Source organism: Rhea pennata, chromosome 2, assembly GCF_028389875.1.
Source record: "Rhea pennata isolate bPtePen1 chromosome 2, bPtePen1.pri, whole genome shotgun sequence".
In the NCBI taxonomy this organism is placed as follows: Eukaryota; Metazoa; Chordata; class Aves; order Rheiformes; family Rheidae; genus Rhea; species Rhea pennata.
The window spans coordinates 130,752,028-130,779,086 of NC_084664.1; the positions used below are offsets into that span (position 1 = coordinate 130,752,028).

General features: G+C 35.5%; 1 protein-coding gene across 1 annotated transcript in view; it reads right to left on the minus strand.

Annotated features, from left to right (window-relative positions):
- The window catches only part of LOC134136626 (lipoxygenase homology domain-containing protein 1-like), a 131,999-nt gene extending 119,751 nt beyond the window's left edge, over positions 1-12,248 (minus strand). Inside the window, exons 1-4 of the mRNA XM_062568542.1 lie at positions 12,183-12,248; positions 10,252-10,429; positions 8,439-8,564; positions 2,606-2,808 (exon numbers count right to left, since the gene is read on the minus strand). Of these exons, the coding sequence (XP_062424526.1) occupies positions 2,606-2,808; positions 8,439-8,564; positions 10,252-10,429; positions 12,183-12,248 (573 nt within the window). The remainder of the gene's footprint in view (positions 1-2,605; positions 2,809-8,438; positions 8,565-10,251; positions 10,430-12,182) is intronic.
- Between the last annotated feature and the right edge of the window lie 14,811 nt (positions 12,249-27,059).

Consider the following 27,059-nt stretch of genomic DNA (forward strand, 5'->3'; position numbering starts at 1 on the left):
TCCAGAGGTCATAATTTCCGCTACTTTTAGCCCCCCTTTGTGCTTGTTGTATAATACATTTTTATATTATAACCATAGTATACCATGCTTTAGTCAAAGATTTCTAAAAGAAAAATCCATCTTTCACTCGTTATTACCCTAAAGTACACTGAGTAGTCCACAGTTGTTTGAGAAGAATCTGTGGAATTCACGCCTATATTTATGTTGGCACAGATGCTATATCAACCTGAATTTTGTTAATAAAATAAACAGTAGCTTCAGGCTTGCAACACTAATGTGTTGTTAATGTTGTCTTTTCCCTTGGCCTAAGAAAATAATTTTGTTCTGAGGAGTCAGATTCAGACGCCCTTGCTCATGCTGTTTAATATGATTTTATTTTTTAATAATTTTAACATTTTAATAATTATTTTAATAATTGTTAATTTTTAAATTTTTTTAATACTTTAAATTTTTAAAATACAAGTATTCTTACTAAAATTAACAAGGAAACTTTTGGATTAAAGCAGGAGTAAAGTAATGGTGTACATACAGGTTGACAGGACAATTACTACCGTTGGCGCTTGCTGCATATTACAAATACATTAACCCGCTTCTCAAGTAATATGAGACATTGTCTTTTCATTCACAGTACTAGTGTTCACTGAATACGCATTGCTGTTATGTTTTCTGCTTATCCTAATGAATCTCTCCTTAACTTTTTTGCTTATATGGTCCTTTCAAATATCAATACAAAATCTGGACTTTGTCAGAGGGCAAAGAGTGCCTTCTGCCCAAAACAAGCAGAGATCTCCTGTACTTGGCCAAGGGAAGTATCCTTCTGGTACAGTTATGAGGCCTGAGTAAGTAAGTAAGGCATAAGTAAGAAGGTAGAAGTAATAGAGGTAAGCATCTCCAACGATGTACAAGTCAGGTTTGTGTTAGGAACTTTTGTTATGTGCCATGGTCTTAGAAAGGATTAAAGGACAAGGCGATAAGTGCTCACGTGAGTAGAGTAAGAGAGGGAAGACCATATACGAACGCTTTTATTTCTCAAGACAATTCTACTCAAATTTTTCATAGTTGTGCCTACAGTTGGAAAAATGAAGGCTTAAGCTCCAAATTGCCTGGCTTACGATAGGCTTTCTTAAGCCGTTTTTTTTTGTTTGTTTGTTTTCTTTTTTTTTTTTTTGTTTCCTCAGACTCAGGCAGAGCTATAGTAAAATAGAATACTTTAAAAAGTAAAATCTGCTATCTTTTGCTCTAGGAAACATCAGAGAAAATGCGTCAATCACAAAGGTGCAAACAGTAAAAAGTAGCTGTAATTTTTAAAAGTTTTACATTCTTAACCTCACTTCAACACACTTATTCTGCTAAACAAGTAGAGGATAAAGTTTAAAGAGAAAAAAAGAAAAAAAGACCTCTTACTCATAGAGTTTTTCTCTGGGGTTTTATCTACTGCAGATTAAAGGGTGAAAAGCACTTTGGTGACATTTGTTATTTCATGCCTGAGAGCAATGGCATCAGTGTGATGTAAAAAATCACAGTAGTAGCCCCAGGTGCTGATGGAAAGATTCTGCTCTCTCACAAGATCAATATCCAGAGTGCAAAGGTCTAATGGGCAACAGCTTTTTTAAAGAAAAGAAATAGGTCCATATCTTCACAAATGCATAGATTAACATTGCAAACATGTCATTATCCGACACTACTTATGATTTATTTACCAACTGGGAGAACTGAATTGCCAGTGGATAATAACATAAAGCATACATGCCTAAAAATGAACATTACAGATGGTTATCTTCCTACCTGCGCCTTGGTCATACAACACATTATTATTTTTATAATTGACAAAAATGATCTCGGTTTGCACCAAAATTATATTAGCAGAGTAAATACAGAAAGAAAATCAGTGCAAAATGTGAGAAACATCACTTATCACTTGAATTATCTGAAGACAATAACAAAATACATACTTCTTACACAGAAAGCTTTGAGCAAAACAGAAATTTTAGCCTCTCAGCCTATCTAGATATATTTTTATTTACAATATGGATGGGATGTTTTTAAATAATTACAGAAGTCTTTGCTTTCAAGATATGATAACATGTAGGTTATTGTATTCTTAGTAATCCCATAGATAAAGCTTCTGGTATTCCAGCTATTTACAGAATGGTGGCTGAAAAATGGCCAAGTTGTATCTTTCCCAACTGAACCTGTTCCACAGTATCCATTTCTTGGTATGCTTTGAAAACTATATGCAAGAACATTTCATTACTAAAGATCTCTAAATGATATATAAGCCTTTCATTAGACATAATTTGTTTAGGAGTGGATAGTTTCTAAAGCTAGCTAAAATCAATTGCCTTAAAGAAAGCAATTTACTTCTGCACTTGTCCCATTCTGGCTACTATATGAGGGAGAGAGGGGCAAAAAGGAAGAAAAAAAGGAGCATTTCTTCTTCACTAAGTATATGTACTAACCTGATTTAAAGCAGAATTCATAGAGGTTAGACAGAGATTTATTTTGTGCAGTAAAAATAGGAGAAAAACATTTTTTCTTTTCATATGACATAACCATCTTTGGAAAGGTACACAGTAAAATAATGTTCTTAGCCTTCATTAGCTACCTGAAATTCATCCTCCTGCCTGGAAAGAAACAGCTGCTCTCTGTTGTCCTTGACAAGAGTTATTGGTCCAGCTACTCCTCTGTCTCCATATATCCAGAGAGCGACATTTACTTGAGTTCCTGAATTTCCTGTCAGCACTGACACTTTCCATTCATCATCTGAAGGAAGGGGACACTCAACACCTTGGAGAATTCTCATTTCCTCTGTGAAATACAGAACATTAGTGGGAGATCAGAATCGACATGGAACTGCCAGTCGCTGTTGTAACATCAGCACATAAGGAGATCATAACAGAGAGAGGATTGTACTCTTTATGGCAAGCGAGGTAGTCTAAAAAAAATTGATTTATGTTTCTTGTCTAGACCAAAATGTTCTGATTAGTTGAGCTACAAGATTCAACTGGAAAAGAACAAGCATTTCTCACATACACTACCATCATACTATTCTTTCTAGTTTAGAATAAGGATGCTAGTATGTAGAATCACGACCATGAAAGCAACACATCTGGTTCCTTACCCTAACATTTAAAAATCAGCAGAATTACCAATAAAAACTCCCTGAACGCCTTGTGATGGGACTTCTGCTTAAAATAATCACTAGTTGGAGAATGGACACAATTTTAATTTTGAATGAAAAAGTGATTCAGGAGATTAATTTTCTTCAAATTAAATATTAATTAAATATTGTGAAATATTCAGAAAAAGATCACCATATATAGGCTATCGATACGCAAGCATTCAGGGCCAGTATTTGGACTAAAGGAGGTTCTGAATGAATGATATAATAGCATTTCAGAACACTTTATGAGTAAATTTCACAACTTAAAGGACTGAGCAAATGTAATTTTTGAAAACGTTTCACTTCAGAATAGAATATATTGATCTTTCATCTACCTTTCAGAGAAAAAAAATACACAGAGATCTCAAATGACTCCCCTGAACATGAGGTATGAAAAAATAGACTCTCTCAGCATTAAGGAAAGTAATTCTGAGTATTTTAATCCAAACGGAATTTACAAACATCAGATCTAGGGACCATCTTTTCAGTAATACTGCCACTCTCCATGAAGTCCTCTCCTCACATCTAGGAAGATGGAGTCCTTGCCCTCAAGAATTTATGATCTAAGTACCAAATTTGAAAAGATGAACAAACACATTGCCTAATATGCTGTCTACTGTATGGATTCCTAAATTTCTCCTCATGAAGCCTTTTCATGTGGCTGCAAAGAACTTTTTAATATGCTAACTATAATGAGTATAATCTGAACTACAGATTAATTTTCTTTTGTTTCTCCTAACTCATTCCTCACCCGTTAATTGGCTTTCTATAAACCAAACTTTTGGAGGCCAGAGGCTCCAAATGCATAATGGAATTCACTTATGATATCACAGAATGCATAAAAAACAATGATTCTGGTTTGTTCAAGAATTCCCTAGTGCATTAGCATGCAGCTTCCAGCTGTACTAGATAACTTCCTATCAGAGCCTGCTGCTTTTTTCTTTGCTTCATTAAAATACTAAGCAAAATAAAGCAATGTGTATGACAAAGTTTTTCAAAAAACATCTGAGTGTACAATTTTGCTAGCGTTAGAATAAAAGCAAAGTGAAACATAGTTTTGAATCTCAGGGATTTGCTTCTTATAAAACTTATATGAGCAACAAATTCCACATTTTGCTGAAACATCAGTGAAACAAATTGAGTAAGTGAAGATGATTGATTCAGTGCTGAGGCATGGCCCTGATCTACCCTTTTAATTTTCTCAAAAATCGCTTTTATCACATTGGATAAAGGCTTTTTTAAACTAGTTTTACTTTTTAAAAAAAGCATATAGCTGGTTGGACTAGTTACGTGAAAAGGTTCTTTATACTAGGCTAAATCACACCTTAAATTGGTAACTAAATCACTAAACCTCAATTATGTTCCAATAGTGCTAAAATCTTAACTTATGCAAAATTTCACAAGGACCTGTAGAAGGAATTTCAGTGGAATATGATACAATAAAAAAAGGTCTACAACAAATACGGACTAACTTCTGAAGTTAGAGTGAATTTCTGCCCTGGTAAAGACTCTAAAATTTGGTTAATTATTTTTTAAAAAACTTAGAGCTGTAGTAGTATGACTTTTGCAGTAGTACTTTTAACTGTAGTAGTATAACTTCAGAATGGTTATGGCAGTTTGGAATTAGGATGAATTTTATAAGAATTGCTGGGTTTTTTGTATTTTTCATCATGATTGAGAGTAAGTTATTTGGAAAGAAAAACAAATCCACATACTAAAAATAAACAAAAAATAAACATCTTTTTTTGTGGTTATCTGAATCAAAATGTCATGACTCTTGTCCATCAGTGGCTGAAATAACGGAACTTTGACTACATTGTGAGAAGTAGTGTTACTCTAAGAATACATTAAATTTGTCAAGATTTCAAAAATGTTTATTGTACCAGAACAACCATTTTTGAAAATTTGACAGATTTAACATATTCTTAGAGTAAGGCTACTTCCCATAACTGAAGTTCTCCCATTACTCACTTGTAACTCAAAAGAGCCAAAGCTCCTTCCAGCTATCTAACACCACATCTTACTTATTTAGGTAGATGTGACCCACAAGTATTTCCCAGCAAACAGATTAAAATAATCCTGAAATATAATAGTATTCAAGAAGCATAAGGAATCCCAAGCTGCTCGTTATACTTCATTTTAATTAAAAAAAAATCCATACTTTGGTTAATGCTAACCAAAGCAGCTACTGCAAGCAGAGCTCTGCCTACATACTGAAAATAATTACTGTATTCTTATAATGCACAAATAATGCACAGATTTGAAATGCTTTTTGCCACATAATATACTGGCTCTTCTTACAAATGAAAATCAGTGGCATTGATTTGCTACATGCTAAAGTATTCCAGTCTGAAAAGAGGATTTGATGGTTACCCTGGATTAGTCACGGGAGTTTATACACTTCAGGGCACCATGATATAAATCCATTGTGACAAAAATTCGTTCTGATAAGCCTGCCTGAGAACGATGGAGAAGTCACAACCCTCCACACAGTTTCATAAAAATCACTTTACCTCTCTTTTTATTTATCCTAAATCTAAAACAAAATGAAAGTGATCTGGCTCCAAGAGATCATGTGATTGAGTGGCAGTCTTGAAATAACCATCAGAGAAAGTAATGTCTAGAGCACAGTCTTAGGCAATAATGTTAACGCATTTTATAACTTTCTTTGGTATCATCATTTCCAATGGAAATCAAATGGAAATCAGAACAGATCTTATTTCTATATTATTTTACCCTGTAAATAGAGCATATTAAAAACTGATAGTAACTAACAGTATTCCAGACATGCAGGAAAGGAGAATGTAGGGTCTAGAAATTGCTCCTAAGAGACAGTTTGTTAATATTGTACCACAAAGTTGTTCTCAGTATCATGGGCTATGTTGTCTCATGGAGGCTGATGGGACCTCTCCCCTCAATTTTACTAGCACATACAGGCATGCTTTCCTCAATGGAATTTAAATATGAGTTAAGAAAAATAGGGGCAAGCAAAGAGGAACTCTCCACTGCTAAGTCACCTGGGAAATCACACAGTATTCCTGCATGCTCACTGGTTGATAGAGAGTATGGCACTAATCTATATTGTCAGCAGGGCTGTTCGTTTTGTCTTGCTTCTGCATCTCATAAATGAACAAGATCAAAAGGATTTTTAAAACCCCACAATTACCGATTTGAATCTTCGGTGCCTTCTGCTTCGTATTCTTTATCCCTAACCTTTCTGTACTCCTCTCACCGTACACAAATTCTCTCCTTTCTGCTTTGGCCAGCACAACTGACCAGTCTTCAGTCTGTAATGTGGTGTTTAAAATACATGTCAACATGTATTTTAGTTGAGTTGTTTTCTGACACCTACTTTAATCTTCCATTTTATGAGCTGTTAACTGTGGGCTGGGATCTGTCACCATCACTGTAGGGTGAAAGTAGTGTCTTGAGGAATAGAGAATTCTCACTGCAACAGGCAAAGCCCCTGCTGCTGTAGCACAGTTTTCTGTTTAGCTAATCCTAAAACCAGTATTATTTGTGAGAGCAACAACCAGAAAATCAGAGATTAATTTGCAGACCCATTCACAGAAAAGATGGCCTGGACAATTTAAGAGTTAATCTATTGTAAGTTCAGTTGTTAGGTTTACAGCTAGCTTGCACACTAAATACAAACATCACCCTTTTCTGAATGTCAGCTCTTAGTAAAAAAAGCAGATGAGTATTTAATCAATATAGATTAAAAAATTAAGGTTCACTCCCAAATGTCAATAGTTAGTTAGTTTTTAAAGTATTCTGAAGGAAAACATCTGATTGAGCATTTTCTTTGAAAGGTAGGGAAATTTTGATATTTCTATTCATTTCGCATAAGCAGAATCTACATTTATGAACGTCACAAATACTTCTAACAAGGTGCTATACACTTTACCTAACCAATTTTATGGTAGATATTGCTTCTATAAAAGGATCTTTTGTATCCAAATCTAAAAACATTCTGCTTCTTTTAAAAAAGGTTTGATGGTTTGTGTGTTGTTGTCATGAGTTTTAAATTCAGCACCTCACACTATTTGCTGACAGCCCACAACACTTTGGGAAGGCTTGGTTACACAATAATTCAACATAAAGTCTCATAGATTAGAAATTGAAAGTGGGTGTTTTGAACTAAGAATGGAAACAATGTCAGAAACATTTAGCAGTAATTAGAAATAATAATTGACACCTATGCTTTGAATTCAAGCAGTATATTTTGGTTCAACTCAAATTATTTAAAATCTTTCCTTATTCTCCACAAATATCCTAGGAATAAGTATGCTGTGTTTATCATCTGCTTCACATTGGCATAAAAGTTACATGTACATTTCAAAATAGCAGTGTGAACAGCAGGCAAAAAACAAATTAGCAACCCACTCAAATCATTTGCTTTATGAATGTCTTTGGGACTAGTTGATTATGCATGTTATCCCATACTGAAAATCTCACCATAATCTTGTCTTTAAAGCACGTTCAAGGGGACAAACATTTTTCTGCTATGTGGATGTGCCTCAACATGTCATGCAGAGCTCAATAGTTTCTATCTACCCTGTCTGCTTTTGACACATTTCAGGCTGTGCAGATGCAGTATCCTGGAGTACACCAAAATAAATGAGAGCCAGGAAGCAACCTTGATCATCCCCACTCCTTAGTAGTTGTATCACTGCCTGACTGTTTTGTTTCTGTAGTTATTAGGATGTTGAATATTCCCGGAAAAAAAATTGAGATGGGGAAATCATTGCCTTAGACCATTTATGCAACTTCTGTAGCTCAAGGAAAGAGTGTTTTTTTTTTCATTCTAGTAAAACATAACTGGTACATGATCACTTCAGAGTCATAAATAGAACAGTATTTAACTATTCCCCCTTGCCTAAACACATGCTATGAAGCTAGCATGCAGTACAGCAAGATCTTACTCCTTACCCAGTGAATGAAAACGAAGCTAAAAACGGATCTGACATAAAACTGTATAGCAAAAGTGGGAAACATTTCATTCCCTTCAGTGGGCTTTGGCTAGGACTCTCTATGGTATTAACCTACTTATTTAGGCCACAAAATAGTTCATAGGAAGATGAAGAAAAGACAAATAGGTTAGATGCCTAGATACTTAGAAATCAGTGTTGTGAAATTATTTAACAGTCATATGGTAATCGTTGTCTAATCAATAAACCAAAAAAATCCCTACTCATTGAACTGAGATAAGTCTCTGCGAACAAGCATAGAAGGTTGACATAATATAACAAATATTTTGTGAATTATTGCTTACTTATGGGTGGAAATGTTAAAGGGCTTTGGGACACTGGCTTCTCGGCTGGTTGGTGTTCGGATTCTCTGAACTCTTCTTTCTTTCGGCTGGGTGCTGCAGATGTTCCCATAGGCTCTTCACGGCCAACTAAAACAGTGAAATGTAAACTCTGTCACTATCTGCAAATCATTTGTTTTTTCTTGCTCAGAAGCATCCCACATATTCAATGACAAACACTAATAATAGAGCTCACAATTGTTCAACACAACAGATGCCAAAATCTTTTCTCTATGTACTGCACAGCCACCAGTAATAGGCTTTCATTGTTAGCAGCATGCCTTGAAAAGTAGAAAAAAATATAGCATGCCAATAAAAATCCATTTACTGCTTTGAAAATCTAAGTAACAATTTAACATTGATGTATGAATCAAAGGACTTGCTCAAATGTACTTTTCCTCAAGATAAGACTCCCCCCCCACCCCCGATGTTTCCTTTCTTAAAGTGGAGAATGCTGAAATGAAAACTGCTAGAGGCCATTTCTGATAACATGAAATAGCAAACGGACAAATCTCAGTTGCTCTGACAGAAAATATTAGCTCCTTTTATCTTCCTTTTACAGAGTAATAGGGATTTGGGGGAACCTGAGCCTGTAACAAAGTAACATCTAGCTTTATTTTAACGGTGTCAATAAGCATTGCTTTGTTAAGAACTTCCATGGAAAATACAATCCCCCCAAAAGTACAAGAGCAAATTCTTCCCTCATTCCTACAGGGACACACTGGCTGAAATATTCTTGTCACCTTGCAGCCCATAGGGAATGGTGGAGATGCCATTATAGTGGCTTTCACAATGTTTCCGTGTTTCTTGGTCAAAATATACATAAAACAGAATTAAGAGTAAGACAGATTGTATGTTATGATACTTTCTCTCTGCTGATCAAAGCATTCTAGATGAACCTGTTCTGCTTGTGTCTGGCAAAATTCTGACTGAATTCAAACTGAAAGCTGATGGCCAGTTTATCATTTTCATATGATGTTTCATTTCTTGATCTCTGTAGTAATTTCCACAAGATATGAATATAAACATTATAATTCCAGTATCTTCTGCAATTCTAACACAATTCAGCTGGCTATGAACAGTTCACCAAATTAAAAACTTCATTCTCCTGAAGGAACTAGAGCAGGAGACGAGACAAGCAGCCAGTCCAGTGACCACGATCCAGAGGGTGCTGAGAGAGAATTTATGGGTCTTAGCTAGTCAGCTAGAGCAGCTCAGCCTAGCGAGGGAGCATTTGACTGCCATAGCTTTTACATCTGACTATAGGACAGAAGAATCAATACGCTTGGGGGTAGGAGAAGTGCAAAGTATTTTACACTATTAAAAATGAAAGCATACTGACAACTACCAAGTATATCCTCTCTAAAGTCTGCTGCTTTTCTCACAAAAATAGGAAAGACTGTGTTGAAGCTGACAGCAAGGTAGCATCTCCCCAGCTTCCCTAACCAGCAGCCAGAACAGGGAACAGACCCAGGAAATCAACTCCATCTCTATTTTGTCACTTGCTAAGAGTCTCAAACTCAAAATTTTATTTATTCAGTAAAAAATGATGTCTTCTACATCATTATGGTTAAAAGCAAAAGAAAAAAATGAAGAAAAAGTAATTAGTCACACAGGAGAAATTAAGTGTGGGGGCAATAAGCTTTTCACCTTTAAAAGTACTAAAACACAGCAAAGCAAATTGTTTAAGTCTAGCTTTTATGTTTTTACTTTGAATTTTGTCAGTCAAAACCACAAATTATTAAAGCAAATTGAAGCATATTAAGAAATCACATACATTTGATGACCTGTGGATAGAATAAAATGTTTCTCTCTCCAGTGTGAACGACTGGCTTAGCCTGGCCATCTGGCAGAAGACCAACATAGATTCCTTTGTTTCGCACTGATTCTAGAGTTACAGATCCACTTTCCAAATTATGCTCAATTTTAAAATGACAGTATTCATCACCTGTGCCCTAAGAAATTTAAAAGAGAACATGAATTCAACAACTGAATTGATGTAGCTAGGGATGTTTCTTAAGACTTGAATACTACTTTCTTCTAATGATATTTCAAAATTAGGTTCTTCTCAATGTGTCACATTATTACACACACAGACACCTGCACCTTGGCCATATTTATTCCTCTGTGGTCAGATAAGACCAATTACATAATCTGAGTAAGTGAAAGACCACATGTGAAAGCATTCTGATTCATGTTAGGATTTAGGCAAAGTCGAAGATAACTTCAAAGTAGTTTCCCACTTAGCCAAGTTTCAGGACGGTAGGGAATGTGAAGAGTTCTATTTTAGACAACAGAGGAAATATATATGAATTTGTGCATAAGCAGGCTTGTTAGTATTACTTGACCTAATGACATTTACTAAATACTTTTTTCTGCTTTTCATAAACTGCTTCTACTGCCTGCTCTCAATATTTTTAATCTGCATTTCGTACTACTTATATGATAAATTTCAAAGTCTTCACTCAATCAAAGACTCCACACACTTCTAAGAGGACCAGACCCTTTAACAGCAATAAATTAACATGATTGTGAATTTAAAAGCATAGAGAATCATACATACTACAGTTACAGTCACAGTTACATAGGCCATGGCATTAGAGTTCAGCTAGTCTTTAGAATATAACAACTTCCTTCTGGATAATAATGAAAAACAGGCAATAAAATGTCAGTTGAACATTTCTTAGAATAGATACTCCATTTCATATATCACACTTTTAACCTCAAAATGCATTAACTACTAGGAAAAAAAAGCACAGGCTATATGTGAAACTCTCCTTTTGGTCCAGGCCTTCCAATCCACCAGTGAGGGCACTAAAAATTAAGACATTCACAACTATATATACAAAATATGTATCAAATACTTCAACCTTTTATCAAAGTCTATTGGAGTCAATGGAACAACTGTCACGGATCTCAACTGCTTACATCTTAATTATTCATTAGTGCTGTTGCAATCAGTCATCAGTTTAGACACCATACCACTTTAAATCACAAAATATGTTTGTATTCTGGCACATTCAGAACAGTTATGTTGGTTGTTGTCAATAAACAGATACAGGATTAGCAAACATCGAGTCTAATGAGTAAATTCATCTCCTCTCAAACATAAATCTGCAATAGTTAAACATCTAGCAGGTAGAGAATATTATGGGTCCAAAAATCAGAATATTTCAATAATTTCCCAAATCTAGTTTTATTCCTAAATATAAAGACTACTTATAAATGGTGAGGTAATTTCTAGAATAAACTCTACATAGTTGGCAGATGAAAAAACACCCAAGATGCTTAATTTCAGACAAAACAGAATTGTTCAATAAAAGCTGAGGATACCCACCATCACTCAACTGCATCAACATCCTCCCCAAAAACTCACATTAGTATGACTGTAGTTGTTTAACAGAAAACAAATTAGTGCAAAAGAATTTTGACACAGTCATCATCCAGCTATGGATAGACTTCAATTGCATCCACTTTCTCAGTAGTTTAAATATATAATTAAATCTTTACAACCCAACGTCGAAAATATCTGACAACTTGTCTTGCTGTATCTCTCTCTTTCCTTGGGCAAATGAGGGAAAAGAGCTGAAAATTTTTAAATCTGAGCAATGCTTTTATCACATTTTTGTGATCAGAAAAGATTCACTCCTATCACTAACAATTTACTCAAATAACATGCAGAGGAAAACACAAACAGGAACTGCTTACTGTTCCGTCGCATTGGCCATCTTTCATCTTCAAATACATTTGTGGGTTTCTCACACTCTCAAACATGCAGACTCCGGAGCTGACTTTATGCACTTTCCAATAGGATTCCTGCTGCTGACGTCCTGCTCCACTGCAGCTCCCATCAGGCCTAAGGGAGAGAGCCTGGCAGAGGCTTGTGTTGAGCAGAATGATGGCACCATGGTGAAATACACCCTTCAGATAAGAGACAGAAGTCCTCTGTCACAGCACAGCATCTCTACACATTATCTTTGATATTTTTACTGTCTATACTGTTTATTTTAATCATTTTTCATATATTTCCATGCATGAAATGTAAATAAATAAGACCCAAATAATTCAAGTACACCTTCAGCCTTTGAACACATACTATAACTCTGTGCAGACACTAACCTGAATAGTGGAAGCCCTTCACTACTCCACACTTTCACTGCTCTTTACTGTTTAGCAACGTAGCATAACTTTCAGAACACAAGTTTTGTGGCAAGTTACAGAAGGTTCATTTCAAATTGAGCAAAGTTTTCTTAACATTTCAGAGATACATCTTTTATTTCTCTAGATTTTAAATTACCTTATTTGCATACAGTAGCCACAGGATCTTCATTGTTTTCTCTTGAAGAGCTGTAAAGGAAAACTTCTCCAGGTAACACCTACCTCTTTAACTGTAGTTTAGCTCCACCTCGTGGAAGAGGATCACTCTTTCAGCTTGCAATCCTCTGAGATTTAATTAAATACAGTCTGCTTTACAAAGATAAATTTCAGAAAGGTCTTCTTAATGCCTCTCCATCCACCTTACCTTGACATGCACAACAAATTCGTTGGAAAGTCCAGCATATCCTGTTGTTTCATCAGCTACTTGACCCTGAAGACTGAATGTAACAGTGTGACCTGGATTCCGGGCTGACTCCAGAATGGCACAGCGATTTGGTTGAAGGTGAACACACAGCTCACAGTAAGTCTCACCTTTGCTCTAATGTGGTCAAAATCAGAATAATCAATGATATGAACTATAAGACATGGCAAAATCCAAAACAGAGTATAATGGCATAGTTTCAGTATTATTCAATTTCCTGCATTACACTGATGCTACCAGTTTAGTATGAAAACGTCCTTCTGTTTTCTCAGACTTGCTTTTTCATACTTGCAGTTCTAAAACTGAGATGCTTAAAACTGTAGACTCTATGAAATGTCAAAATACAGAAAAAATACAGAAGCATTTCATCTTTAAAAGATTCAAATCAGGGTAACATGAAAGATACTTGGGTGTTCCAATTAGAGAGAGAGAGACTCACTGCCTTGGGAAAGGTGGATGGAATATATAACAAACATGCACAGGAAACGAACTAAATTAACTGCCTACCACTAACTGTCCTTCATTTCCTTCAATGTCCCTCCTCATTAGTTTATATTGTTTTTATATGCATGTATTTTATTACTATATAATATATATTATATCATTTTATATACACATATAAATATATATATTAGTTTATATATAGGTATGTAACACTTATGGAATCATAAGTTTTATATCAAAGAGTCAAGCAACCCATTATCCATGCTTATGTGTTCAGGTTTGCAGACTGTATGATCCTATTGTACGAAAGAACATATTTACAAAATATATACTTAAGCGTTTTATCAATTTCATCATCATTCACATATTTAAATAAAACTACGACTTTAATATTAAATGCAAATAATCAACTCAATAATTTAATAAATTCTGGTTCACCTAATTTCACTTTTATCAGCATTTTTCAAAATTCAAAGAATCAATATTTCTGTAGAAAATTTTCATTGACAAGGCATTACATTTTGAAGAAAGAGCTTCATGTTCAAAAAGACCTATCTATCAGGTGCAATATATATTTTAAAAAGTAAAAGAAAAATTGGATGGATTTTAGAGGAGATTGTGAGACAAGTGAGCTAGTATGCCATCAAAATATAATTAAATGTGTATTTCAAGGTCAATTGTAATCTTTTTATTGCCATTTTGGTTTCTATTTACTTGTCTTAATTCCAAGGACCTCAAAGAATTTTAAATAAAAACAATATTTCTCATATTCCATGGGAAAAGGAGTATCTTGCACTTGCATTTGCATTAAAAACAACAAAAAAAAGAGAGAACTAGTGTTTCAACAGGTTGCTCAAGCTCATAATGTGTGTCAGTAACAAAGAAGAAAAGAGAAAGCTGGAATTCAAGCTTTCAATTCAATTTCAGTTTCAATTCAATTCAATTCAGTCAATACCCTGTCGCAGTGATACGTACTGAGTGAAACATCACAGCCTGCAAGACAGTCTCTTTATCAGAATTATACTAATGAACGTGAACACTAGAAAGTCCTGCAAGGTGATCTGACAGTCTGCCTGGCAGCTTGAAGCTATTCCCGTTGAGAGACCTGATTCTGCTGAAGGCACTTTATTCCCTCTCATGCCAGTGCACATCATGTAAGAGAGGGATGGGGCCTCCTTTGACTGCTAGATTATTCACTATTTAAATAAAAGAAAGGGAAACAATTTCTTCCCTTGTCAGTAGGGAGTTCCATGAGAAAGAACTAACTTCTACAACCGCCTTCACCCACTTGCATATTGCCAGTACTGAGAAAGAGAGGCAACAGTAAGCCTTTGAATATGGGATGAAACATTAAGGAACAAAACAAATCTGGAATATTTCAGTTGGTTAATGATAGACGATTACCTAGAAACAAAATACAAATGAAATAAATGGACATTTAAAATCAGTCCTGAGAACTGATACTTATCCAAAAAGAGGAGCTATTTTGGCTTTCCAAGTATCTTGTCAGTATGTGACAAGTCAATATAGATCACAGCTTGGAACTGTCTGGTATTCCTATGCCAAATCATTTAGGCCATTAATAAAATTCACCAAGTGTTAAAAAGCAAACTGTGAGAATACAGACTCTAAACAAAGCCCTAGGTCTAAACCATGGGCAGTTTCCTGGGTTCATTATGTAGTTCTTAGCTTCTTATCTGACTGGAAGCACGATTTTTTATTAGACAGATTAAAAACAGCATTATCTTTAGTCAGATATTGAAATATTATCATGAAATGTCAATCAGTAGGAGTATTTCCTACCTTTCCAGTTACATAACCGTTGACAACAGCAAGAGCAAGATGTGGCATCTGATGACTGCTGAATATACATATATTTCTCCTTCTGACAATTACATCAAAAAGACCTAAGAGTTAAATGAAGAAATTGGTAGAAGCATGAAAAATCATTAATTTGTATTTGCACCTAATTACAATGAGTGATTTATCATTTTCAAGGAAAAAGAATGAATTAAGTATTTATTAACTTAACAGTTTGACCTCTAATCAATGAATCCCCTTTTCATTCATTTAGAAGAGAGCATCCAGAGACTGCTATGAGTGTCTCTGCCTGGAGGAAAGGAGTAACTCTGACAACTAACGATAAGGAAAATGTTCTCTTGATCAGAGTATATTTTTAAAAAAATCCATAAAAAGGAAGCCAGGGATGCCAGTGTAATGAACTGGTTATAGCAACTGAATTTATACAACAAATAACACATAATGTAAGTAGCACAAAACTCTCAGGTAGGAAGACAACATTCATTTTTTCTATATTCATATTAGAATTTGTAAAGCAAATCGTGCAGCATGGTTCATGGCTTCTAAAATTTTTAATTGGTCAATATTCTTAAGAGTTACCTCTTCTAGCTGCAAAATACTGATGAGAGCTAAAGCAATGGCATTTTTATTGTCCCCACCAGCACCAGCTGATTATTATAACAACTGTTGTACCAGGACATCACATTGCCCTGTTAGTAAGCCTCAGCTGTCTCTAGACAAGTCCCAAGTTGCTCATGATGTAGGATGTTGACAGTATCACTGGGAACAAGAGAATTATATACAGACAAAGATTGTTGTGCCCACTGGGATGGCGCCACAATTTATAGGAGGGCTTGGACCTAAAATACTGACGGGACTTCCAGCTCGCAGAGCAACACAGGAAGTGTCACGTAACTATCAGTTGGGTCTTCTCTGTTTTAGATAGAAATAGAGCTTTTTGAGAAATTAAAAAAAATGGGCCAAATCAGCACCTGATATAATCTGCCAGCACCACTTTGAAAGCCTTTAAAATATACTGCTTAAATCTAGTAAAGATCTGGCTTCATGTTTATTAACAAGCAGTTCTACCAGTTTCTGAAACATGCAATTTCCTATTAGGAAAGACAAGTAGTTAGTTTATGTTGGAGGAAGTTATTCCAGAGCACATGAAAAGAATCAGAGCTCCAAAATGAAAATTTAAATCATAGTTTCCAAGTCAATACATTTACATTGACTTCTGCTATACATGTTTACATGTTCAAATCACTATGTAAACTACTGCACATATGAATAATCCAAACAAATCTGAAAGAAATAGAGGGAGGAGGATTTTGCTCTGGAGGTAGAAGAGTTAAGTAATAGGTGCCTACAGTCATTTTATACTTGCGTTCATTTTGTACTCTGCAATATAAAAATAGGAATACATAGTTATTCCATGATCACTATGTCTATTCCTCTGATATCAGGCCAACTTTATAATATTGTTCAGAAAAATCAAGCTCTTTCTGATCACCAGTTTAATTTATTACCAAGTATGACTAAGTCTTTGGGAGTCCACAGATCATATTATTCACAGAAACATTTTTCTGACCTCCAGTCTAATTAATTAACAGCCAGCTTACATCATTTTGGTTTTGATCTAACTTTGTTTCTAAGATATTTAATTATACTTATTAATTTTAACTACTGATGTTTGTGGTAGTTGTGCATCAGATCTGGCATAGTTACACACAGATTGATCATATTACTCATTTAAAATTGTATAGATAAAATTCATGTTGATTTTACACATAAACTAACATGTAAAATGCACTAAAAATGTACAGAATGCAATAAAAATTTCACATGTTCATGTGTGAAAATACCATTAGAAATGCATTAATTTATAGACAGGAAAGTACATCTAGATTAAAATTGGGAAGCAGTCTACAGTGTGAATTTGAATTCTACCTGTCAGGAGATTATGAATTCTGTGATGTCTTGTGAAATCAAATTTATCAGTCAAAGACACAGCATTAAAAAATAGCATAGATATGTTTTCTGCACCAGCACAGTTTAGAGATCAGATTCTTACAAGTGGTTAATTTGTTCTTTCACCAAGTAATTCATAGTTTGTTATCCTGAATGGAGCTCCTGAAAGGAATGACATTGCCAGGCAACTGTTTTTAGGGATTTGAAATACTCTGAAATGTTAATGCCATAGATAAGAGATTTGAGTTATTCAGTGTTGAAATCACTGGACAACCTGAACTCAAAAACCAATACTGGTAACTCATAAAAACCGCTTTACCAAAATAGAGTAAAACTCACTTTCAGTGCTTGATAATACTACCGATCCCCCATATTATCCATTTGAGTTTTTGAGTGACAGTTTTTCTGGAATGCTGTTATTGTCTGTGCTGAGGAGCATTTCACTGCTCTGCCTGTACTGTTTCATGTGTCCTGTAAGATTCTGTTGTGTCACCACTTCCAAAAAGGTGTATGTAAGGTCCCAGGAAAGATGTGAGAAAGACTCAGCAGCTCCTTCACTACAAAGATAACAAAATTGCTGGTGTCTGATCTGATACTAGCTAGAATAAGTGTCAGTAATATGGTAAGATGGAAGCTGATAAACAGGAAAAACTGGAAGAAGAGTCATTAAAACCAAGGATGAAACAAAACTGAATTACACCTGGAAATTTGAAATTGTTAGTTGTTAGCTTTGATGGATCTATTCTAGTTACAGAAGATTTTAACTGTTCTTGCCACGGCAGTTCCATCAGGGATTACACAAACTCCACGTGACAAGAAATTTCTGTTTCCTAAGAGAAAGACGGTGAAAAGATATCATATGAGGGTTTTTTTATAGGAATGTAAGCAAATCATTTATGTGTTCTTATAGCCATTAATACATATACATATTTTAATGAAGAAAAGTCACTATTATAATGATCTACTCCTATTCACAACAGGAATCACTACAGGAAGATCACAGTGAACTATGAACTTCTTTCTTGTATGTTTTATGTGTAAAACCAGATGAAAAATATTTTACCATATTTGTTTTTCTTGTCACCAAGAGCATCAACTTTGCCATCTGGACTGAGGCATATGAAACCACAGGTGAGCCTGTTGTAGAATTGAAGTGTATTGCCTTCTTGAAACTTCCACTTTTCAGCAGCCCACTGGTTTTGTAAACAACAAGAAGAAAATGCTATGAGAAGATGAAATACAGGAATTTGAGGTACATGAAAACAACTGACCTGATTTCACTCAAAGCCTAATTTGAATATTACCATGTCAATAGTTTAAAATAAAAATAAAAAGCTAAGTTCTTACACTTTCCTCTCTCTTGAGTTCCAGCTCTTGTCCTATACAGACAAAAAGCACATGATTAATTTACACAGCATCTTCAGTGCCCTCTGACCCATCTGTAGTAAGGCTGGGTTCTCCTCCCCACCAATTTTCACTTACTTCCAGAAAACGGGCTAGCATCTGTCACAGTTAGTTCTCTAGCGATTTTGCCATCATCTTGTCCATTGTCCAGCCATCTAAAAACCAGAACTGATTTCAGTATTATAAACTGTATTGGACTTATTGGTAATTCCCACAATACTCTATGCATGATATTTGCATGCTAAAGCTTCCTGTTGTGTTCATTAACGCCCCAAGGCTCCAAGGCTGCCGAACAATATAAAAGTCTGGCTTTAAGGAAAAGACCTTGATTTTTGCATGTAGAAATGCTTTTTATTTCTTCTTTTGCTTTTCCTTTTCTTTTTTTTTTTTCTTTCTTTCTTTCTTTTTTTTTTTTTTTTTTTTTTTTGGTTCTTGATGAAACATATACTTAAATGTTTTCCTGAATTGACATACAAGGGCCTAAGCCAATAATTACAAATCAGAGTGGTCAGATTGATGCAATAACAAGAGGTGCAGTGGCACAATGTTTTCTCTTCCTGTCTACAAGAAGGCTCCAGCAGGGTGAAAACTTTACCATATCCTAAAAATTCCTACACAAGGTGGTAAATCCAACATAGGCAACACTCCTGCCATGTCTCAATTATGCTTTTACAATGCCCTTACACTTGCCTCACATATACTTACATAAATTAAGTTTAACTCTATTTGAGTCAAAGGGATTCAGGTATTGTGAGAGCAAAATCAGCAAGAATGGTATCAGGCTCTAACAATGACAAGCACATAAGCTGTATTTTTCTGCCTGAAATGGATTTGAACTCTCCCTAAATTATGTATGAAACTAGCATTATAGATCTCTTCATAGCAGTTCATCTCATCTAGAATACAGATTCAAAATTAGGTCAGGCAAAGACGAGGTGCTGTATCTGATAGACAGAAAGCCCTTACTCACACATAAATCAGTTTCAGTGTGCACATCACTCATTTGGAGCTGTCTCAGGCTGTTATTTATTCACTCAGAGAAGTGAGAGGAGAAATAGAATTGAGGTGCCAATGGCAAGCTGTAGCTGGATTCATACGTGACTGGACTTTACTATTCCTAATATTTACTCTGATCTTTATCAATTACATTTTTTCCATAAGGTGTTGAGAATTAATCAGACATAGATAAAATTAGAAGTGAGCTATAGAACAGAAGATTCAGAGAAGCAGCATCTGCAAGGGAAAAGGCAGGGAATTTAGAATTGCTTCAAATTATATTGCAGCTCAGTAAGGCAAACATATATATATGTGTGTGTGTGTGTGTGTGTGTGTGTGTGTGTGTGTGTAAATAAAAGGCAAACAAGAGGAAGAGAGATGCACTCAGATAGCTACATTAGTGATAGCCATTCACAAAATCTTGAAGTCTGATCTTAAGCTCACTGAACTCAGTCTCCCCACTGACTTCTATAAAATAGGCTCAGTCTTCTAGAGATGCAGTAGCCCACTCTTCTGAGAAGTGCTGTATTTGATTACGTGGAAGAACGGATCTGCTGGTGTCAGATCCAAAGTGTTGAATATGGGGAATGTGCCAAAAAAACACCTATCACATATTTCACAAGGTATAATGGATTTGTGGAACTGAATAATTTGAAGAATGGAAACTTTCCATATAGGATTTTTCATTGCTTATTCTTTAGCTCAAATGGTCCTGAGGTTAGGGTAGGTGGAACCTTTTATCATCAGAGATTGTAAAAATAATCAGATCATTTCAGCTCACTTTTTAGGAAACATACATCTCCCTTGACAGGACATTTCAGGAAAGAAAATGAGTAAATAGAGCTTTAATAAACATCTAATCCAACTGAAACAATACCAACCTGTGACAAAGGAAAGTATAAGCCAGATCTGTGATAGGATCCTTGATTACAACCTTGTCCAGAAACCAGCCATTTCCTTAGAACAAATTTCAAAATAAAAATTAGTTTATGAGCAGCAGATTTAATGAAGTCTGACTTCCTATGGCTTCTCTCTTCTACTGGAACAGCAAAGTCCTCAGCTCCCCTGGAAGGTTTCTAGTGCTGCCCTAATAGCTGTACAGGAGATGGTACATGTTTTTGTCATTCTGGAGTTAGCTTCTGAGTCTGCTAGCGCTTGCCCTCTACTCAGCTGTCATGGCCATGAGCACACACACCCCTCTCATGGATGTGGCTGCCTGTGCTCAAGGCCATTTATTTTCTTTGATACTGTACAATTCTGAGGCCTTGAGTCAAAGAGCTGAGTGAGAAAGAGCTGTGAAAAGTGGGGCTTGGCCCCTCTTTGACCACGAGCTGCATTTAAGCTCAGACCTTCACACATGGTCCTTGCCTGAGCTATGTTGCAGCTGTACTTTCATACATGTATTCCTGGCCATGTACCTTAATGATTCTGACCTCTTAATTTGATTTCCTGGCTTGATCTTGGATCTGCCTCAGCACTATGAATTTGCCTGATGCCAAGCTGTTGGTGGACTCTGGTTACCATCAATGGACCTGCTCCACTATTCTTGTGCAAACTATGGGACTGTGCATCTTATCTGTAAGGTCACTGCCCCTGCCTGCCTCGCTGTCATTCATGGCTCCCTCTTTCGTATGGAGTAGCCTTCCTTTGGTGCTCCCTGACAGCAGCAAGCCGAACAAAGTATGCCATCCCTCAATTGCTGGAGGAGGAAGGAGAGTAGGGAGAATGATTTTGGTGGCTCCATTCAATTTCTAGATCCTTTACTGGAGAATGTGTAGGTCTGTTGTAGGAATTTTGTACCTTAGAGACCATCCAGTGGGGAAAAGGAGATGAAAAAAGAACAGAGATAGACAGCTGAATGCATAAACTTAGGAATGTCTCCCTTGGAAAACAGACTAAAAACTAAAACTAAAAACTAAACTGAAAATGCACTGTAAATTAGTCACATTTTTGATCTCGTTCTGATCTTCAGATTCCCTTTTTCTGATACTTCAGTCAGACTGCAGCTGTGTTATGTCAGCAGTAATCCTTTTTGCTTAGATCTGAATCAGGCTTAGGAAGTTTCAACACAGATAAACCTCTTAATGCCAGGACTTCCAAAGACTTACTCCATTTTATATAGACCATCTAGTTAATCTTTTACTGAAAATATATTATTTAGTGCCCTATATACCATAAGGTAAACAAAATTTTACACTGTGTGGGTACACTAGAAGTGCCAAGGTTTTGAAAGTGGGTTATTCCAGGTTCCTATTGTTTTCTATTGCTCCCTATAACACTTATTTAACTGAGTCATTCTAGAAGATATTTTTTTTAATCCAGTAAAAATATGAATGAGGTTAGATACCATCTTATCAAGATACTAGCACTTCCTCTGATTTTTAATTACAGAACCTAATATTAGAATTTATATGAGAAAAAACAATTATCTTTTGAGGGTTCAAGAGGTCAAATACTGCAGTACTTACTTAATCATGAAACACTGCAAAAGACAGTGTAACTCTTTGGAATATTTCAAACATCCAAGAAGTTGGATGGCCATGAGCCAATCATCCCGATTTAAAGGGTGCACATCACTTCCTATTCTATGGGGCAGTATTGACTAGTGCAAAGAAAAGAGAAAAAAAATGATTTTTGATGCTGCTGATCTCAGCTTACTGCTGTGAATCAAGCACTGCAGGAGTCCACTACAGAAAACTCCTTTATACCATACAAAAACATCAGTGTATACTGGGCTCTCCCTTGAAAGACATGGAGGGAACTGAAAAGCTCAAAAATGATACCTATGTTACCGAGAGGATCCTAAGGTACAACGAAATCTGTGCGACAAGCCAACTAAAAACCAAAACAAATAAATAAAAAAAACCCAAAATGTAACTCAATTACTGATCAGAAGGAAGGTTTTTGAGAAGACTGAAATACATTCACTGTGTATAGCTCTGGTCTACAAAGTCTTCCAGTTTTATGGAAAAGTACTTATAGAGCATCTATAGAAGGTAAAAGACAAATGTGAGTCTGCTGTCAGCAGGCTTAAATTTTCTGCAGAAGAGCCCATGTCTCCACTGGAAGTTTTCAGAGGAACCAAAGAGATCAAAGGCACCTGGACTAGAAAACTTTTCTTTCTTCTCACCTTTTCAGCGCAGACACAGAGACAGAAATTATCTCACCATGCTTTTATTCTGAGTTTGGCATAGCCTAACTGAGTTTCTATGTGTATAGTACAAACGAATCTATAGCTAAAACAGAAATAGTGGGGTGGTTCCTTAAAACAGGAGGTTGCATATAAAGGGCAAACTTTCACTCAAAAATTTACAGCAGGTGGCACTGGGGTGGAGGAGGAAAGCAAGATCTTCCTCACAAAAAGGTTTTTCTCAAAACTATTTTCCTTCCCAGTTGTATGTACTCATATGAAAAAGAACCGCTGAGAAGCTGTAGGGATGACTATTCTTGTCTAGTATCCATACTCAAAACGAAATATTTATTCTTAATTGGAATTCTTCACCAGTTGTCTGCCACAAAAAAGATAAAACAAGTACACAAAACCCTAGCAACTCTCCATCCAGAAGTAGGGCAGGAGAGGGCTGCAGAGAAACATCTTCACTCTTTCATCTCCTCAAAAGCATCTATCTCTGATGGAGCCTTGGATTAGAGGCATCCAGCTACTTGGAGAAAGACTACAAAATAGATTTTGTATTCTTTCTTTTACACATAGAGAAAGAGTTGAGATGCAGGTAAATATGGGAAGAATGGGGCATGAGTCAGTATGGGGAGGAAAAAAGAGAACTATTTTATGGCCATTTTAACATTGCCCCCTCTGTACAACCCTGCTATCTGGTTCAAAATATGCTGCTATGTTGTACAGTATTTAGGCTCAAATGTTTAGAAAATGAGGCTTGTGACTGCAAGCAATTTCATGTTCAGCGTTAATTGTGTGTCTAATGATGAGATATTGTAGTCAAAGTCTCCAAATGCATCTTTGGTTCATGGGGATCAGTCTAAAATGACAGACTGGTAACATCTGGTGTCCTTAACTAAGGGTGAATAGCCTTGTACGCAGTATTCAGTAACTATAGATAGACATTTCTGACCTGATCCAAGACCATTGTGTCCAATAACTATCTTGTACAAATGTCCAAGGTGTACAGCTTCAACAGGAAAGTTGTCAGTCTGTAATCAATCAATAAAAACTCTTATCAAGTGTGACCTATGAAATATCGGATAATCATAATATCAGAACAAATCAAGCATGACAGGTTTCTTGAAACAACAGAAATAACTAAGCTTGATCACTTTGCTAATGGCAGTAGTTCCAATCAAATGAATGGGATTAGAGTCAGAAAACAGAAACTCATCCAAATCTAAATTGACTAAACAATCGCAAACCGCAGCAGATTTCAGTATTAGAAATGCAGATATGAAATGTAAAGTTTCATTTTCTCTTCACCTATTAAATCAAACTAATAAAAGAATTAAAAATAAATATGCAGTTTACCTATTTTATTTAAAAATATATTAATTGTCTTCCAAAAACATTGATAAGCCTTTTGAAAGTAACTTTGGCTTAGTTACGCAATTTTGGGGGAACACTGCAATGCAGTAATTACTTTTTTTTGTAATTGCACTTTGCCCTGGGATAACTGAGAGAGAAAAGCCAGCGAAAGACATCAGAAAATGCATTGGTTTTTACTCACTTGTCCTTTTAAAAATTTCTTGGGTTTCTGTGACCTGAGCAGCTGTCTTGATCCTGTATCACCTTTTTCTCCATAGATAGAAATATAGACATCAGCTTCAGTTCCAGCATTCCACAGCTCTCCTGTTGTCACATGCACTTCATAGACAGTCACTGACAATAAAAGATGACAACCTTTCATATAGCAAGCACTATTATAGCTACAGTATCATCCGTCTGCAAAAGTGACTGTAGAGTCCAAACATATTTGTATTAGGGCAGTTAGTGTAAAAAGTTTTAAAAATTCTTTTAAATGTTAAGGAAAATAATGTACAAGCTTGTTTTTGTTTTATATTTATGTTTTTATCCCAGAATATCATTGTGGGGAGTGCAAACAGAACTAAGTTTTAAATGCACAATGGTATTTCTTGGTCTTGCAGCATCACTTGAAGTCACCATAAAGCAAAAATGCAAACAGCTTAAATTTAAGATTAGGGTCAGCATAGGTGAGATCAAAACTAAAACAATCAATAGGAGTCATTAATTTTTTGAATGTATTGGTTAATCAAACCAGCAAAAATCTTGCACCAAAGTTTTCATTTTCCAGGACCTTAGAATTCAGAAAGCTTTATTGCTTTAGTATTTTAGTGCTTCATGCAATAGGATAGTATGAGCTTCCTCTATTATATTACATATGAAAATTCTTTAAATTATAAATTTGTGAGGAAAAATCTAGGACCTAAATTTAATAAATTGTCTATTTAGTGGAAATGTGTAATCCACAATAAAATAAAATTTGAGTTAAAATCCTATGGCGCTAAAGACTATACTTATGATACATAAGTATATATAGATAAATAGACAACTACGCTTATTAAAATGCAGATGTAGGAAACCCAGAAAATTCAGAATTTGCAGTTATACTAATTATACAATTAATCTCTTCAGCAGGAATGTGAGAAAGGCAAAGTTTATAGGCAGCAATAAAATATTTTGTTAGACCAAATAAGATACAAAGAGAATGAATGAAAGGAGGAGAAAACAATCTCCTATTCTGGCATAGAAGCCCTTCTGGATGTAGGTGTCCTTGCCCTTCTCTGCCTTTCAAATAGAAAAGGCTTTCTGGACCATTGGGTCCAGAACCACATTAACATTATCATCATTCCATTATCAGTTCCCACTTGAAGTATGTTATGAAGTTTGACTCCATCAGTAGGAGATTGCTCCCAGATCTCACTTTTCTGATGGCCAAACACCTTCTTTTAATAACCAGTGCCAATTTATTCATGATCAATGCATATCTGCACTTGTGACAAGTGGCCTTTCTGTCTTCTCTTGATTTTTATTTCTTTATGTGTATCTCACATTTATTTACATGACATTTTTGCTTGGTTTACCATACAAGCTGTCCTTAAACAAGTCAGTTTGGACAGAAGTAACAACCTAGCTAAACCAGTATGCAGTCTGCACATGTTATTTTAATGTGCCCACACAGAATTCTATGCTATAGTGTCAGGTTGCTTCTAACACCAGATTGAACTCATTTAGGTGTGCTCACTGGGTAGCTCTATGCTCCACTGGAGTATCGTACTACAGACATATGCTTTAAAAAACCCAAGATAGAGGTTTGAAATAGTTAAACAAAAAATTCACGCAATTTTTGCAAGTTTTGACACCTCTCTTAGCCTTTCATTTAAACCTGGTATTTATAATTCTTATAGTTTTTATCCTAGGTAACAGCAGCCTGTCCTTCCTTTAGATAGTCCATAGAATAGTGTGCAGAACAGAGATTAAGAGACAAAATTTTATTCTTTACATCTATTTTTGTCTATAAGCATAGAACATTATATTTGTAAACATGCTACTCTAAATTTAGAAAGTCGTAAGATTAAGATTATTTGTGAAACTTAATTTTTACCCTCTATGTCTATAAATTATGAGAATAGAACAAATAGGTAGAATATGTATCTTTGTCTGATCAAATAGTATGGTAGGGAAAAACAGAAGCCTTTGACCATTTTAGCAGCACAGTCTTCTACTATTTTTTTTCCTCAGAATATACCTGCCTCAATATTCAAAATAGTTTTCATTTAACAGCTGTCAGTTAATACTTTATTTTATCCACACTATTTGCCATGTCACCACCTGATCTATTTACTTTCCTAACTTTTTTCTTTAAAGCGTCTGTGTAAGCTGATACCCCATTCTGTGCAGACTGTGGCAGAGGCAGGATGTAGACTCCATTTCTCCACATCAACACTCATGACAATCCTCTCTCTTCTTACAATTCCCTGCTTCATTAACTATCTTTTTTCTAGTTTCTGTGACAGGAAAAGCAGAGGTCCAACAGTCACCAAACATTGTGTAACTCTGATTTATCCCCAGAAAATAGTTCGCTGTCACATAATTAAAGACTGTGTCATAATGTATGGGTAGAAGGGGGTCAAAATGAGGATAGCTCAGGAAAAAAAGTCAAATGCATTGGTGTTCAGTCCCTCAAAATCAGAGCAATGAAGTTTCTATGTAACACTTCTTAACAGTTTTTTTAATTCCCACATTTTTCCTGTGAATATAAAAGACTGTTAAATCAGAAAGTGTTTCAGCCTCTTCTTGTTCAGAAATTGGTTTTAAAGTGCCTCTCATCATCTCTCTTTCAGACTGAATCCAGTCATCTTCACTTGTTCTGTTATCAAACCATCTTCTCTGAAGTTAAAAGCTATGT